The 15147-nt window shown below is 33.0% G+C and overlaps 1 protein-coding gene across 1 annotated transcript in view; it reads left to right on the forward strand.

Annotated features, from left to right (window-relative positions):
• The window catches only part of LOC149943514 (gamma-aminobutyric acid receptor subunit beta-like), a 199180-nt gene extending 194169 nt beyond the window's left edge, over nt 1-5011 (forward strand). Inside the window, exon 9 of the mRNA XM_090176112.1 lies at nt 4763-5011. Coding sequence (XP_090032238.1) covers nt 4763-5011 — 249 coding nt within the window. The remainder of the gene's footprint in view (nt 1-4762) is intronic.
• The last annotated feature ends 10136 nt before the right edge of the window (nt 5012-15147 follow it).

A 15147-nucleotide genomic window follows, 5' to 3' on the forward strand; every position in this document is an offset into this window, starting at 1 on the left:
GGATTGATTGGTAAATTATTTTTGGAGCACCACTTAGCAATATTATTCAGGTCTTCTTGTAGTTTTAAACAGTCAGTTAAATTAAGAATGGTTCTGCATATTTTATTATCATCGGCAAATTGATATATGTTGGAATGTTTAATAACGAATTGTAAGTCATATATATAAATGTTAAATAAAAGCGGGCCCAGGGAACTACCCTGGGGTACTCCACAGTTTACTCCATAGCTAACCGCGGTAACAACACCGTTACATTTTAACAAATTGTTCCGGTTATACAGATAACTGCTCAACCAGCGCAATAAATCGCCATGAACACCAAATTTTGCTATTTTTTGCAATAGAGTCGGGTGAGATACTCGGTCAAAAGCTTTCGCGAGATCGATAAATACTACATCAGTTTGTTTCTGATTTTCTACACTTTCAGTTAATTTGTTTTAAAAATTAACATGATTCGTCTCAACGCTTTTGCCTTTAAGGAAACCATGTTGGGCAGAGTTAGGAAATGTATTAAACCAATTTGAAATAAATAAAATCGTAATAAGTATAATCGTAATAAATATAATCGTAATAAATATAATCGTAATAAGTATAATCGTTATAAATATAATCGTAATAAATATAATCGTAATAAATATAATCGTAATAAATATAATCGTAATAAATATAATCGTAATAAATATAATCGTAATAAATATAATCGTAATAAATATAATCATAATAAATAAAATCGTAATAAGTATAATCGTAATAAATATAATCATAATAAATAAAATCGTAATAAGTATAATCGTAAAAAATATAATTGTAATAAATATAATCGTAATAAATGTAATCGTTAAAAATAATAATAACAATAATAAATATAAATATAATTCCTTATTATAATTGCGCATAAATTGCATTGTGGAAAACCAACTCAGACATTATTTTAAATAATCCATATACAAAAATAAATTGTAGCTACAGCGCTATATTTTTATGTTCCGTAAAATAATCTTCGACTATTACAAATAAAGTCGACATTTGGAAGGCGAGACCTTTGGCCGATGTAAAGATTTTGACGGTTCTAGAGTCGATATAAGGTTTTTCTGGCACTCTTTCCGAGATCAATACATTCATATTTTTGGCGTTATTGAAAAAGTTTCTGCGAAGTTCGTATGCATGAACGGTTTTTTTAGAAAAGCATTTCGCTAAAAGCCGCAACGTATCTACTACTTTGCTCCTTTTTTTCCGAAATCAGAAGGTTTTCGCCGGGATTAAACGCGTTAAATCCCAGTTATTAGTCGCGACTTCACGCTTTCGGTCGAACGAATTTCAATCATTTTTCTTTCGCCGATTACTATTTTAGAGCTCTCGGTAGACCTTTTAAATGAAGAAACTTGCCCGAAAGTTTTTAAATCGAAAGTTAATAGAGCCTTTACCTTCTTTTAATACGGGCTTTTTTACAAATATAGCAACAGCGTTTTTCACTTAAAATATTAAGCAACTGTTTTGAAAACCAAAATTTGTGTTACTATTCGTGAAATAATCATATTTTAGCGAAAATTTCATTCAACCGGCAATGGTGAGTGGTGGAGTGGTTAGCACTTTTGCCTCGCATCTAAAGGATTCGGGTTCGATCCCTGCTTGTGGCACTGGGTGAAAACTCGGAAGCACTCCTTTTAGCTTAGATTTTACGAGTCATCTCCCCACTTGTTAAAGGGGTTTTTCCCCCGAATTCTTCAGTTTCCCCTTTCCATATAAACTAGTAGAGGTTAATATATAGTAAGTGTAGGGAGCTGTTGGCTCGCGTGGCATGAAGTGCTGGCCACCACCCTCCTACGCGTTGTAACTCGGCCACCTGAATTAAGGCAATAAACGTCTCTAGATAACTTGAGCCTATATAGGGTGGTATTAGTGTTGTTCATTTTCCGGAAAAATTTCCAGAGAATTTTCCGCAAATTGGAAAAATAAAAAATTTAAACATAAATTACTTTTTAAGGGTTTTTAATGTTTTTAACGTTTTATCGATATGAAATGTCGAATATAAGTAAATATACTACAGAACATTAATTGTGTTACATTATTAATCAGTTTAAACTAGTCTAGTGGTTAAGTTTTACTTTCAGATTCGAAAAAATTCCGCTTTATTGAAATTAGCAAAACAATATATTAGACTTGTCAATTTATCATGGAATGAAAACTTTTTTATTTTTTTTCGGAAAAAAGGCGTCGGTCATTTTCCGGAAAATTTTCCGACTTACAACACTAGGTGGTATCTTGGGTATTAGTTATCTAATTATTGAATTATTATAATTTTATTTTATTTTTTTACTTGTGTTTCAAAAGAAGATTAATCAATTTTTAAACCATCGGCAAATAAGAGTTAGCTGGTTCAAAGTAAATCAAATAAAACCAAAATTAATGTTTTTGTCAAAAACTATTAAGGTATCCAAATTCCGAACAAACTGAACTCAATTTAACCATAGGTGAACTGTTATTTTGTCTGTATCAACCCAATTTTGTAACCATCTGCAGTTAGCTGATTAACAGTAATCTAAATAAAAAGATAAAATTTAAATTTAAAAAATAGCTTTAGCCTAAATTTATATCTCGAAACGTTTTTATTATTTACTAATAAGGCCACAAAATAATAGCAGATCGTCTAGCGTATTTGGATAGGACTGACAGGTTTTATCTGATTAATTGGGGTTGATGTGTTTGATCTGAGAGGTCAGCCACTGAAGTCAAAGTTTAACAAGAGATTTATGATTGCCAAAGTTTTCTTTTGATTCCCAGATTTTTTTTTATCTTAAGATTTCCATAAAAAATCTCGATTTCTTGTCGAAGCCATGATATTGAGGATTTTTAACTGATTACTAAAGATTTCCACAATTTACAAAGATATCTGTTTTTTTATGAATTCCGATTACCATTGAAGATTGGTGCCTTGGGGATTAGCCTAGCTGATTATTATTTTTATTTACCGATTATTCTTTTGATTTTTTTATTATTTTTGATTTTCTAAGATTATTTTCGGTTACTTTTTTAATTTCATGGATTTCTAAGATTTAGATATTTGTTAATTTTTTATTTTAAAAATCGATTAGTCCTTTTCTTTTCGAAATGCACACCGGATTTCTCGATTTTGTCTTGAATGGTATCTGTATAAAACAAATTTCGAAAAAAAAAGTGCAGATATTATTTAAAAGTTAGAAGTTTCTTTTATTTGAGAACAACTTAAAGTTAGAAGTGGAATCCATTAATTTTGGCCAATCAACAATTGTTTTACGCTATTGAAAACATTTATTGGATAGGGTTTTAAAAATAGACGATTTTATATACTTACTTTTAAATGGAGAATCATATAACAAAAGATATGGGCAATAGGTTCCGGAAATAAATTTGCTTTCTCGTCGTAAGATTCTTTGAATGATGACTCGAAGTGATTCAATTTCTTCCCGACGTATCGTTCAATAACAACAGTGGGTCTAGACTCGCGGAAAAATATCGGAAAACCCCGATATCTTATAAGCTAACCATTAAACTTCAATATAAAAATCGGGAAATAGTGGCGAAGGGCTATTGAAAAGCCAACGATCGAAAATCCACTTGACCGCCCACCTAGATGACCTATTGACAGCCGTAACTTTGGGTCCTCCCCCACAATCGGACCCGACTGGACTCTATATCGGCCTCGCGTGCGTCTATATATCTAGCCCATCAGCAAACTCTATCACTCTTTTTTCTAGCCCATCTCGGACCATCATTCGCTCATCGAAAAGCTCTTATGATGGACAGACAGTACACTAACGCGGTCTATATAACCTTTCTCTCTTTCTTTCCTTCTAAGCCCAGCATGTTCGTCATCTATTTTTGTACGTTTTGTATGCTTGTAAATAACTTCTTGTTTCAGAAACACGCCGAGTTCACGAGTACGTTCACTCAGAAAAAGATAAATTTAAAACCTATATTTTCAGAAGTACATAATATATCTAGAATTAGTAGTATAGCAGCGAAAATGTTTACACAGCATCACCATACGGGGTTTCTTTGATTTCCCATTTCTATATATGCTTGTAAAAGTGAATAGTGTGTGTAGGGAGCTGTTGGCTCGTGTGGCTTATGGAACTTACCACCACTCTCTTAAGCAATTTAACCCGGCCACCTGAATCAAAGGCAATAAAGGTCACTAGATGACTTGAGGCTAAGGTGGTGCCTTGGGTATTAGCCTAGCAGATTATTATTATTATCATTATTATAAATTTAAAAATTAAATGGATATTTACTTATTAGTAAATAATATTTTAACTTTGTAATAATTTTAGAATGTTAATATATTATGTATTTGGCCCTGCACGACCTAATATATTCACGGCAATAGTGACTGTAGGGAGCTGTTGGCTCGCGTGGCATGAAGGGCTTGCCACCACCCTCTTACGCGTTGTAACTCGGCCACCTGTATCAAGGCATTAAAAGTCGTTTTATGACTTAGGCCTAAGGTGGTGCGTTGGGTGATTAGCCCAGCTGATTATTATTATTATTATGTACGATTTTTTCTTCCGAAACCTCTTCCGAAAATCAATGGGAGCCTGCTCATGTACACTTTTCAAGCGAATAATATTAACAGTTTAGGGAGATGAATACTTATTGTAAGATATATATTATGTACTTCGGATAAAGCGTAGTTTTTCTGGCTGACGTGTACTCTGGAACTCTAATGGAAGGCCCTCCATCTCGTACTATATACTGTAATGTTTTCTCTCCCGACCATCTCTAGGAAGTCCGCTTGAAAATGATGGAGCAATCGAAGAGCTATGACAAAGTGGCCTCTATGGACGGAAACGCCGACTTTGATTATCGCGGCTACCCCAAAGTGTTCGGGGTCAGTCCCAGCGATATCGATAAGTACTCTCGAGTAGTTTTTCCAGTTTGTTTCGTCTGCTTTAACCTCATGTACTGGATAATTTACTTGCATATCAGTGACGTACCGCTAGAGGGTATCGTCCCCAAAGGCACGACTTATTAAATTAAAATATATATTATATATATTCAACGTGTAGTCGGTTTAAAAAAATGCGTATACAATATTAGTTATGTCCATCAACGAATGGAAAGGTGAAAATGTTTTTAAAATTGTTTTAAATCGAGCGTGAGAGTACTGATATAACGTACTACGAAACTGTTCTCGGTACTAATTTGTGATACTACTATACTCTATAAGACGGGGTTGAATACTGCGTAGCTGGTTTCTTCAAAGTGCAGTCAAAATAATGGTGTCAGCTGATGCGGCTTTAAAATGAGAGTGTGACGTTGGATTCGACAATGACGAATTTGACTCAAATTTACTCCGATGGTTTATTAACGCTCATCCGTAGCTAGCACTTTCCAAAGATAATTCGTTTTTTTAATATTTTAATGGAGTTATTGAAAGAAAAAATGGCTTTGTAAATGTGTTTAAGCTTTTACGGACTCACTTAATTTGGGTTATTTTGAATAATAAATATTTCGCCATTGTCGAATCCCAAAATGTTCGTGTGAAATTGGAATAAAATGCGTTGACGACAGACAAAAAGGATTGGAATTATAGTTCGAAGTAACCGTAATTTTACTTTAAGAATTTTTGTATATGAGTGTAAAACAAAAAAAAAGACTTCTAGATCTGCTTTGATTAGCAGATCATCCGCACAACGGCGCTACAGTACCATGCCCTTTTCACGTCATCGACCCAGTATGAATCTTTCGCTGGGGAGTTGACTATTAAAATTTCTCTCATTACTCCCGCTTGGGTTCCCTTTTCTAACATTTACGTCAGCCTATCTTAATTATTGTAACTAGCTATAAATGAAAAATATCCAGTATTGTACAGGCCTTGATACGCTCTTTCTATCTTTATCTTAACTCTTCGTTGAATATGACAGGCAACTCGAAACTCACCTTTTTCACTCTTTAATTAACTTAAATTACAATTATGTATACATTGTATTTTGATATTAAACCTATCCGTTGGAATAGCGCGTATTATTAAATAATATATTAATAGGCTTATAATTTTAATTTATATTGAAAACACCAACCCCTATCTTATTACATTTATTTTGTAACTCGCGATTGCTCTGAATTTCCTCATATTTTGATATAGATTACTTTTCTTGTTTATAAGGGTTAATATTACCATTTTCAAAATTCTAGAGCCTGCGTGTTAAGAATATCATTTTCAACGAAGAGATAATATATTAACGGAAAACTGTTTTAGCCGAAAACAAATTGTAAGAGCGGATAATGTAATCGATAACGTTGGATTTCAATCTTAGAAATTGAAACGCGAACTTTCGCTAAAAAACCGTTTTCCGTTTCTTCATCGTAGACCCCTACTCTAGGCCATATACTCCCATAAATACGACTGGTTTTCCACGGTTAAAAAATATTCAATCCTGTTGTAAAACTCGTAGGCTGTCATCAGTTAAACAAAATCTCTTATTCCATCGGTTATTTTATAAATTTTTCGAAGAAAGGCTTATTCGATTGTACATACTAAGGTAGTTTAAATGTATTTAAAAATAACCCGAGAGCCAATCTATTTCAAATTGTTATCACAACCCGTGTACATAAAAACCCCGTTCGCTCGATATATTTCCATTATTTAACTCAAGTTTTTTTACATAAAAAAACGAAACAAAAATTAGAAGAAAATTGTTTATTGTTAAAATCTTAATGCTGACATTCATTATTTAATTGGAAATTGTTTCTTGAAAAGGGTCCAATTTGAGGCTTTAGGAATATGTAAAAAATAGGAAAAAAATTGCCTTTTTCAGTATCCTAAATATTATATTGTTATTATTATATTATATTTATTTTTTTATTTCGTCATTTCAATTTTTATCAAATTTTACGTTAAATCGTGTTTTGAAGAGAATATCGCAAGATTTAACCCTTGTTGAAAGTTTTTAGAAATTAGGTATCAATGATTTATAATTTATAATTTATTATATAAGATAATTGTTATTTTGTACTCGGTATTTTTATTAGATTCCAGTAATCACTTTTGTAATTTAATTATACAAATTGTTGCTCTTAGTATATGTTCTGAGATTTAAAGGTAAGGTAGCTAACAATTAGCCCTTTGATGTCACTTTACTCCATTTCTGTTCTTGCTAATTGTTTGGGATGCTATTCCACAGTACGGACAAACGTATTTTGGAACTAAAAGTGTACACTAAATTACTCTAAATTCAACTATTCACCTGCCGCCCTAATAGAGCAGTTTCAAACTCGACTTTTGAGCGGACGACTTTGAGCAAATCCGTTTGCACGTCTTTACTGTTGCGCTTGAAGAGGAGTGGATAACGTAGCCAAATACTCTACCCTAGGCTAATAATTTACGGTGTAGAATAAACGATTAGATCGACTCAGGGTAGAAAGTGTACACTTTAAGTTCTAGAACAAACAAGATCCACCAAATAAACCCCAAAAGGAAACGACTTCCTGCAACGGAATGAGTCCCGAACAAATTTATTTGAAGGTTAATTTATGATGAAACGACTTCCTGTAACGGAATGACATAAATATTAATTGGCTGTTAAATCTTGTGATATTATCTTCAAAATGAAGTAGTTCTAAATTATTGTTTACATTAATAATAATTCGATTTATTTCTTACGCTTATCTGGAAATTTGGTTTGGTAATACGAAAATATCTCGAGCATTTGATCTTTTCCCCGTAAACATGCATAATGGACATGCTGTGACTGCGAAACATACTAAGGAATCTTTTTCATCTCCACTTTCTACAATGGGACTCTATTTTTCACATTAACTGTTTTTATAAATAACAAAGGATAAAATAAAAAAATAAAGGGGAAGAAACAAAATGAATTTAAATGTTCGGAAATTCAACAAAAAATGAGAGTATCGTAATCATATAGAACTAAACTTAAACCGTAAGAAATTTTGAAAACTTTCTTTTCAAGATTTCGAGTAAGCATAGAAATAATTTTTATATAAGAATTAAAAAAGCAACAAAAAAAGTAACGTGTATCCAAGCTCTTTGTATTTGATATGAAAAAAAACTATGATACGGATATTTCTAAATCTCTAAAGGTGTGTAATACAACATTACCGGTAAACTACCTAAAAAAACTCAAATTTGTGAATACTTAAAAACATATATGATTTAACAATTCTAGAAATTTTGTTAGTGAGTAGAAAATATTAAAACCATTGAAATAATTCGGTATGTTACAAACCAATATTGGTCGGTAAATTATAAATTTGAACATCAACCAAGAATGGTTTATATAATTTAAAAGACAACTAGGTTTCCCTTACTCATGATCGATAAATGTAACTCCACCACAGACGCGAATATCCGTTTTATTAGGTGACACGTATTTTCTTAAAATACTCTATGCCGGCAGATAAATGAAATAACTTTCAATCTCAAAACCCTAAATGTCTTCCTTTACAAAAAGAAACGGTTTCTTTAATTTTATCCACCACTCTCCAAAGTTCCATCTAAGTCTAAAAGTAAAAAAAAAGAAGAAAGGTACGCCCGAAGTTAAAGAAAGAGAAAAGTTCCAGAGCCAACAGGTTTTTTAAGCCCCACGATAGAAAACTTCGTAGGCCATTAAATAGTAATCGAACAAAGGCTTTAATTCGTTGAAGATCACAAACTGTCCCACCTTTCCCATACACTTCAATTTTCCAGGGACGATGAGACTGGACTCGACTCGTCGAGAGTGAGAAAAAAATCCAGCGTATAAGGCCAAAAGCAATCTCCCGCCTTTAGAGTTCTCCGATGGGAACTCGGGAATAATAGAACACGGCACTGTGGCGAAGAAAAACTAAACTGCGCGAGAGTATACGTTGTTCACCATTACCGGAGTGAAGAGAAAAAATAAAAAAACCTAAAAAGGAAATGGCAGCGACGCTTGTTATTTGGTCGCTTTTTTCCCCATTGTTCTCCAACTTCCCAGCCAGGTTAGTATTAATTGACAGTTCAGACAAAGCCACCGAGAGTATTCAGTCTGCGTCGCGCTATTCCCATTTGTCTGTCCCAGGTTTATCTCACTTTCGTTGGAATGTAACTGCCACGGTGATACTCAAATAATGAAAACTGCCAGAATCCGGAAACGCGTTATCATATTTTTCTTTGTTTTCTGGTTTTTTTTTGTCTCTTTCGAAAAACGTGTTCCGAAATATTGCTAATATAATATAATATTATATTATATGTTAATATTATAATTAAATTTTACTATCTGTGAACTTCACTTACAAGGAGACGACCCGAGGTGTTACACACCGATTTCGTTCAAACTCGGGAGATTGGTAGACCTTCATGTAACTTGGAAAATCCTAAAGGGAATTTATTCAATGGGTAACGGTTTTGCCATGGCAACGAAAAATGTTTTTGACAACATACAATTGAAATTTTTCCTATTTAAGCCATATCGGTTCATTTTCACCCATTTGGTTCAAATTGATCAAAATGTGATTAATTTTGATTTTTTTCTATTTTATAATTTTGGTATTTTAAAACTTTTCAATTTTTTAAAATCTTTCACAGGGTGGATGGAATCGGTCCAAATCCCATGTTATTATCAATGGGAAAATTTCCATTTTATGTTGTCAAAAACATTTTTCGTTGCCATAGTAAAACCCTTGCCCATTGAATAAATTCCCTTTAGGATTTTTCAAGTTACATGAAGGTCTACCAATCCCCCGAGTTTGAACAAAATCGGTGTGTAACACCTCGGGTAGTCTCCTTGTTAGCATAAATGACATCTAAAGAATGCAGTATTTAGTTAGTATATTTTAACGACGTGATGGCTGATTCACGAAAGATGCCTCTCTGATGTGGACCTAATAATGGCTTTTCAGATACTAAGGCTCAACCTTTTCCATAGATACATAAACATTAATTTTTATTAAAACCATTTCGGGAATTCATCTTCTTTAAAAAATCAAAAAGCCATATTTTTTGTGTGCCTTGATCTCTTGAAAGTTGAAACCCTTCTGTTGCCTAGACAACGGTATCCAGATAAGAGAGAACCTAGTGGTCGGAATTGTTGAAATAAAATGCCCGAAATTAATTAAGGAAATTCCCCGTCTTCTTGAGACCACTAATAGCTGTTCTATTGACACTTAACAGCATTTGTAATTTTCTTCACGGAATGCAATTGATAATATTTTCCAAACCTAAAAACGTAAACCTAGGTTATACGTTCTCAAAAAGTTTCAGAAAATATTTCTTCTAATAAACGTTTTATTCTTTCAACCGCGAATACGATGTCCGTTTCTGTTCCAAAGATAGCTCGGCAGTCGTTTTTAAACTATATATTTTCACCGCAAGAATGTTTGCAGTTTCGTAAGCAATGTTTGTTGGAACTCTATGAAGCAATGAACTGTAAGAAATAGAAAATGTATAAGAACAAAAAAAATACAATAAAATGGGAATAGTACGATGTCCCCAAAAACCTTCTCGGAATGAAAGATCCTGTTCGCTGTCCTTTTTTTAAACGTTTTTTATTATTTTACTTCTTACCTTTATTTTCGCTCTCTGTTCGTGTTTTATCGAAGATACCAGCAACTAAAAGACACGGTTCGTATCTTATGTTCTTTACCTTTTTAGTTTACTAAGAAGTCACCGCTTTATCGGAGTCAAAGGGTCTCAGTACCTTGTTACCTTTCAAGCAACTGCAGCTCGGTGATATAGAGCTACCACATTTTCCGTGTAACGTAAAAGCGTATATTAATTTGTCGTTTATGTAGTGGTGTAAGGAATCTCACTTTTAGACCATTATTTTTGATATAGTATCTTTTCTTATTTATATTTGACCATTACCTTTGTAATGACACCCGTTACAAATTTATAAAGCGTGTAATTTTTCTTTCTTTGTTCATAAAGGTTTGTCTTCTTTAAAATTACGCCACGCGCTGTAGGAACACGCAATTACCCGTCTCAACTTTTATTTAACGGGTTTCGTTTCATTTGATGTTATTATAAACGTAATTTCATAGAGACGGCAGAATTTCCAGAAACGTGTTTTTGTAAAGCAAAGAAATACCGAATTATTTCAATATGGTTTATAAATTACTAAACAATTAAAAGAATAACCAAATTAAGCTACTAGAAGTAGATTTTAGTACTTTTCCGACTTAAGATTTTCCCCAGAGAAAAAAAATATACATAAAAATCAACATTTTTAAAAATAAAAGTTATATAATTAAAACATTTAAAAAAAACGAAAGGGTAAAATAAAATATTGACGCGTTCTTCTGTAACTGAAAGGTGCCCAAGTAAATAATGAGCAAAGGCCTTAACTAGTATCGTAATTTGTTAATTATCCTCGTGTATAGTTGTAGTAGTTAGATTTGTATCTGTTAAGGAAAACTAAAACTTGTAGGGCAGTTATTATACATATAAAGGAACATTTCACACCCGTGTAATATATTGATCGTCAAAATGTTAATCGAAAAATAAATACATACAACATTTTTGCACGAAAAGCGATTCTGGATTTTGACACAAAAGAAATAGAAGAAAAAAAACCAAACATCGCATGTGATGATTATAGTTAAAATTCATTCATGTATTATAGATTAAAATAGTGCTAAAATAGGTTAATTTATGAAATACCGTTTTTAGGAATAGTGCACTTTAATTAATGTTAAACGGTTTTAAATTAACCCGGAAATTACGCTTCATAAAATAATTTCTACCAGGTTTTTAATAGTTTAATTTTTAATTATTAAAATATAATAAATAAATAACTGTATTTACTTTTTAGTAATATTATTACTCCATTTTCACGAAATAATTTACCTAATGCCTTGAATTACGATATTCGGCTTGATTATACAAAATAATACTACTTAAAATATCATTAAAAAAATTAAATAATTAATTTAGGTATAACGAAATTAACGGCATGTAGGGTACAGTTTGTATAGTCAACGGTACAAATAAACGGTTTTAAAGATAAAACCCCGATAATATAGTTTTGTTTTACGTTTTAATATTTAAATGATCAACGTAACAAACAATGGTTACCAAATATTATAGTTTTAAATTTAATTTAAAAACGCAAGTTATATGTATCGCGCTTGGATATTTTTTGTAACATTCCATTTTTTATTTATTTTAAGCTTGTATAATAAAAAATTCCGGAAAAAGAATTATCAGTTTTCATTAACTATTTTTTAATTTTATTCTAATCCTTTTATAGGTTTTAAAAGATAACATATGGAAACGTTTTCAGGTGAACACCAACTAGGTGGGCAGCACCCTGAGAAAAACCACACCTTTCCTTGTGTAAACTTTTCCGCAAGGGGGAGGGGGAGGCACTCTGGTACTTTCGCAGGCTTCAAGGAATCAAGGAAACAGTTGCTAAAATTGCGAATTCATATCCTCTGTTAACATGAATACTAAATAGCGTAAAACGTAATTTGTTGCGTAGATCAAATTAAACTTTTGTTGATCTTAAATTCCACGAAATTTAATTTGTGTTATTGCTTATAAACGAAATTAATTAAAATCATATACAGTATTTATTTTCCCATGTTGTTCAAGAAAACCAACAAAACAAACCGTTTTTCAACATTTTGATTGGAACTTGTTTTTTATTATAATTAAGACGAAAGACTAACCCATTTTGTTGGTCTTTCTTTACTTATCTTTGTTTAAAGCGAATATAACCTCCGAAGCAACAATTTTAAGTATTACCTCCGCAAAAAACAACTAAGCAGCGCTGAAAATGTCAAATGCCATAGGAGGTAGCGGTTATATTGGCGACCGAAATACTGTAGGCAGGGCCGTCTTAAGGCATGGGCTAAATGGGCTACAGCCCAGGGCCCCCAGTCAGTTTTGGGGCCCCGGAAAGGCCAGCCATACAACCTCTACTCTAGGGATTAGGGTTTAGTTAGTTAAATATTATTTATGCTCATTTAATATTATGTATCTTTTAGTTACGTCCAAAGTAATTTGACTCATCGCTACATCGCGTATCATACGGTACCAACAATTTCTAAAGCCTAACGTCAGTAAAAATCTAATTTTCAGTGGGCCTATGTTATACTTTTGAAATAAAAAGTTTTGGTTTGATTATTAAATAGTTGAATTTAGACAACGGACGTACAAAGGCTGACCGTTGGGGATCGCAAAGGTCTTACGAAATAATTTAGCCCAGGGCCCCAAAAGGTCTTAAGACGGGCCTGACTGTAGGTTATATTCCCTTAAAGCTTTTCGTTAAGACTAGATCACATGTTGATTTTCTTCATTTCTGCTTTGGTTCTTGAAAAATTCTATTGTTCAGACTACCAAATTATTTTTTTAAATACCACATCTAAATTTCCATTGTATCGTTAAATTTAATTTCTACGCGTATTAAGCGCGTAGCGGTTTCAAATGACGCGTTGAGACCGCCGCTATAGTAACAGATGAAACAACTGAGGCGCCAATCTGCGTAATTTTAACGACCACTTAACGTTTATTAGCTGGTTGAAAAAGCTCAGCTTATTTTTCTCGGAAAACACTCATTGATCGAGAGTTTTTCAAAGCGCCCAACGCAATAATTGGCTTTGTGCCCCGCGCCCGATTTAATGGATAAGATTCTTTCTACTGTCCATCCTTTGTGTAAGGGAAGTGTGATGGTCTTCTCAATTGTCCTTCAAGTATTCGAATGGTGGCTGACAATAGACGCTTGGCGAGAAACCACTTTGAATAGTGACACTCTATTCATATGGCGCCTGAATGAGAAACACGACCTTCGTTGATATGCCCTCTTTATTTTACAAGTTCGTATATTCGTCTAAATGAATATTTTAAGGCACTTTTAGAAGAGTATTAGTTCTAACAGAAGTATATCACATCTCTTTTACGATAAAAGTATCCATCTACGTCATAGAAATGAGACGCAGTTACTTATGCACTCTAAAATAAGAGCGTGCTTTTGCCGTTCAAATTTAACCGATAAAATTTTGAACAATTTCCAATTAAACATGACTCCGATTTGGCGTTCAAACATAAACAGGTGAATTCAATTTTGAAACATCCCTAAATTTTGCGCTCAAATCTTCAACTTTGGTGATCAAAATAACTACAAGATCATCTAAATCTGAACAATTTTCCCTTTTTGGTGATCAAAATTAACTATAAGATCCTGAACAATTTTCTCTTTTAGGCGAACAATTTTCCAAGGTTTGAAAACAAAAACCCCGACCCAAAACACCCAATGGCTGTATTTAGACCCTCCCACCTAAAAAAAACCACTTAAAAACCCACCGCAGAAAAAATCCACTTTTAAATCTCAGATTTTAATTGAAAAACCAAGTTGTTCAATGTGCAATGACCAATTTAATTTTAATATATATCTTAGACTGAATTGTAATGTGAATGTGAACTTATAACTTATAACTTTGTAACTTCTAATAGTCCTTTACATTTATGGAAATTGTATACTAAAATAAAAACCCACCGAAATTAAAAACCCATTAAAAACCCACTAAAATCCACTAGGTTGGGCTTTTTGGAATAAACCCGGGTTTTTTCGAACCGTGCAATTTTCTCTTTTTGGCGATCAAAATTAACTATAAAACCATCTAAATCTGTACAATTTTCCCTTTTTGGCTATGAAAATTAACTCTAAAACCATTTAAATCTGTGCAATTTTCTCTTTTTGGTTCCAATTAAAAAGTTCTTAAAAAAATATCGTTAGTTATATATTTAACTACAATTCATCTAAAAAGTTATCAATTATTATCGAGTCTATCCAGTTATTGCGAATAGTTGTAAAGTTATGAACTCGTTCTTTCCTTAAAAGCGATAGTTTTAAGCGACGGAGAACTAAAAAGAACTGTCTCTTAAGCCGCGTTCAGCGCTTAGGGTGATAGTTGGCGTATTTATTACCGTCCTGACTAATGTTTCCGAAGCGCGAGTACAGAGAGTAGAGTGAAATGCCTCTATGAAAATACAGTGTCCGGGCCGCGTTGATTGCTTTAAAAAGGAAGCTCAACGAGTCGCCCCTTTGAAACAGGGGCGTCAGATAGGGTGTCCATACACGCTGCAAGTTGACAATGCGACAATCCGAATTTGGAGCGGAGTCAAGTGAACCTAATGGTCCATTTCGTCGGTCGTTTTGTGAAAAAATCCCGAAGGGCTAGGGGGGG

The sequence above is a fragment of the Leiobunum rupestre genome, chromosome 5 (assembly GCF_980474605.1).
Source record: "Leiobunum rupestre chromosome 5, qqLeiRupe1.1.hap1, whole genome shotgun sequence".
NCBI classification, from domain to species: domain Eukaryota; kingdom Metazoa; phylum Arthropoda; class Arachnida; order Opiliones; family Sclerosomatidae; genus Leiobunum; species Leiobunum rupestre.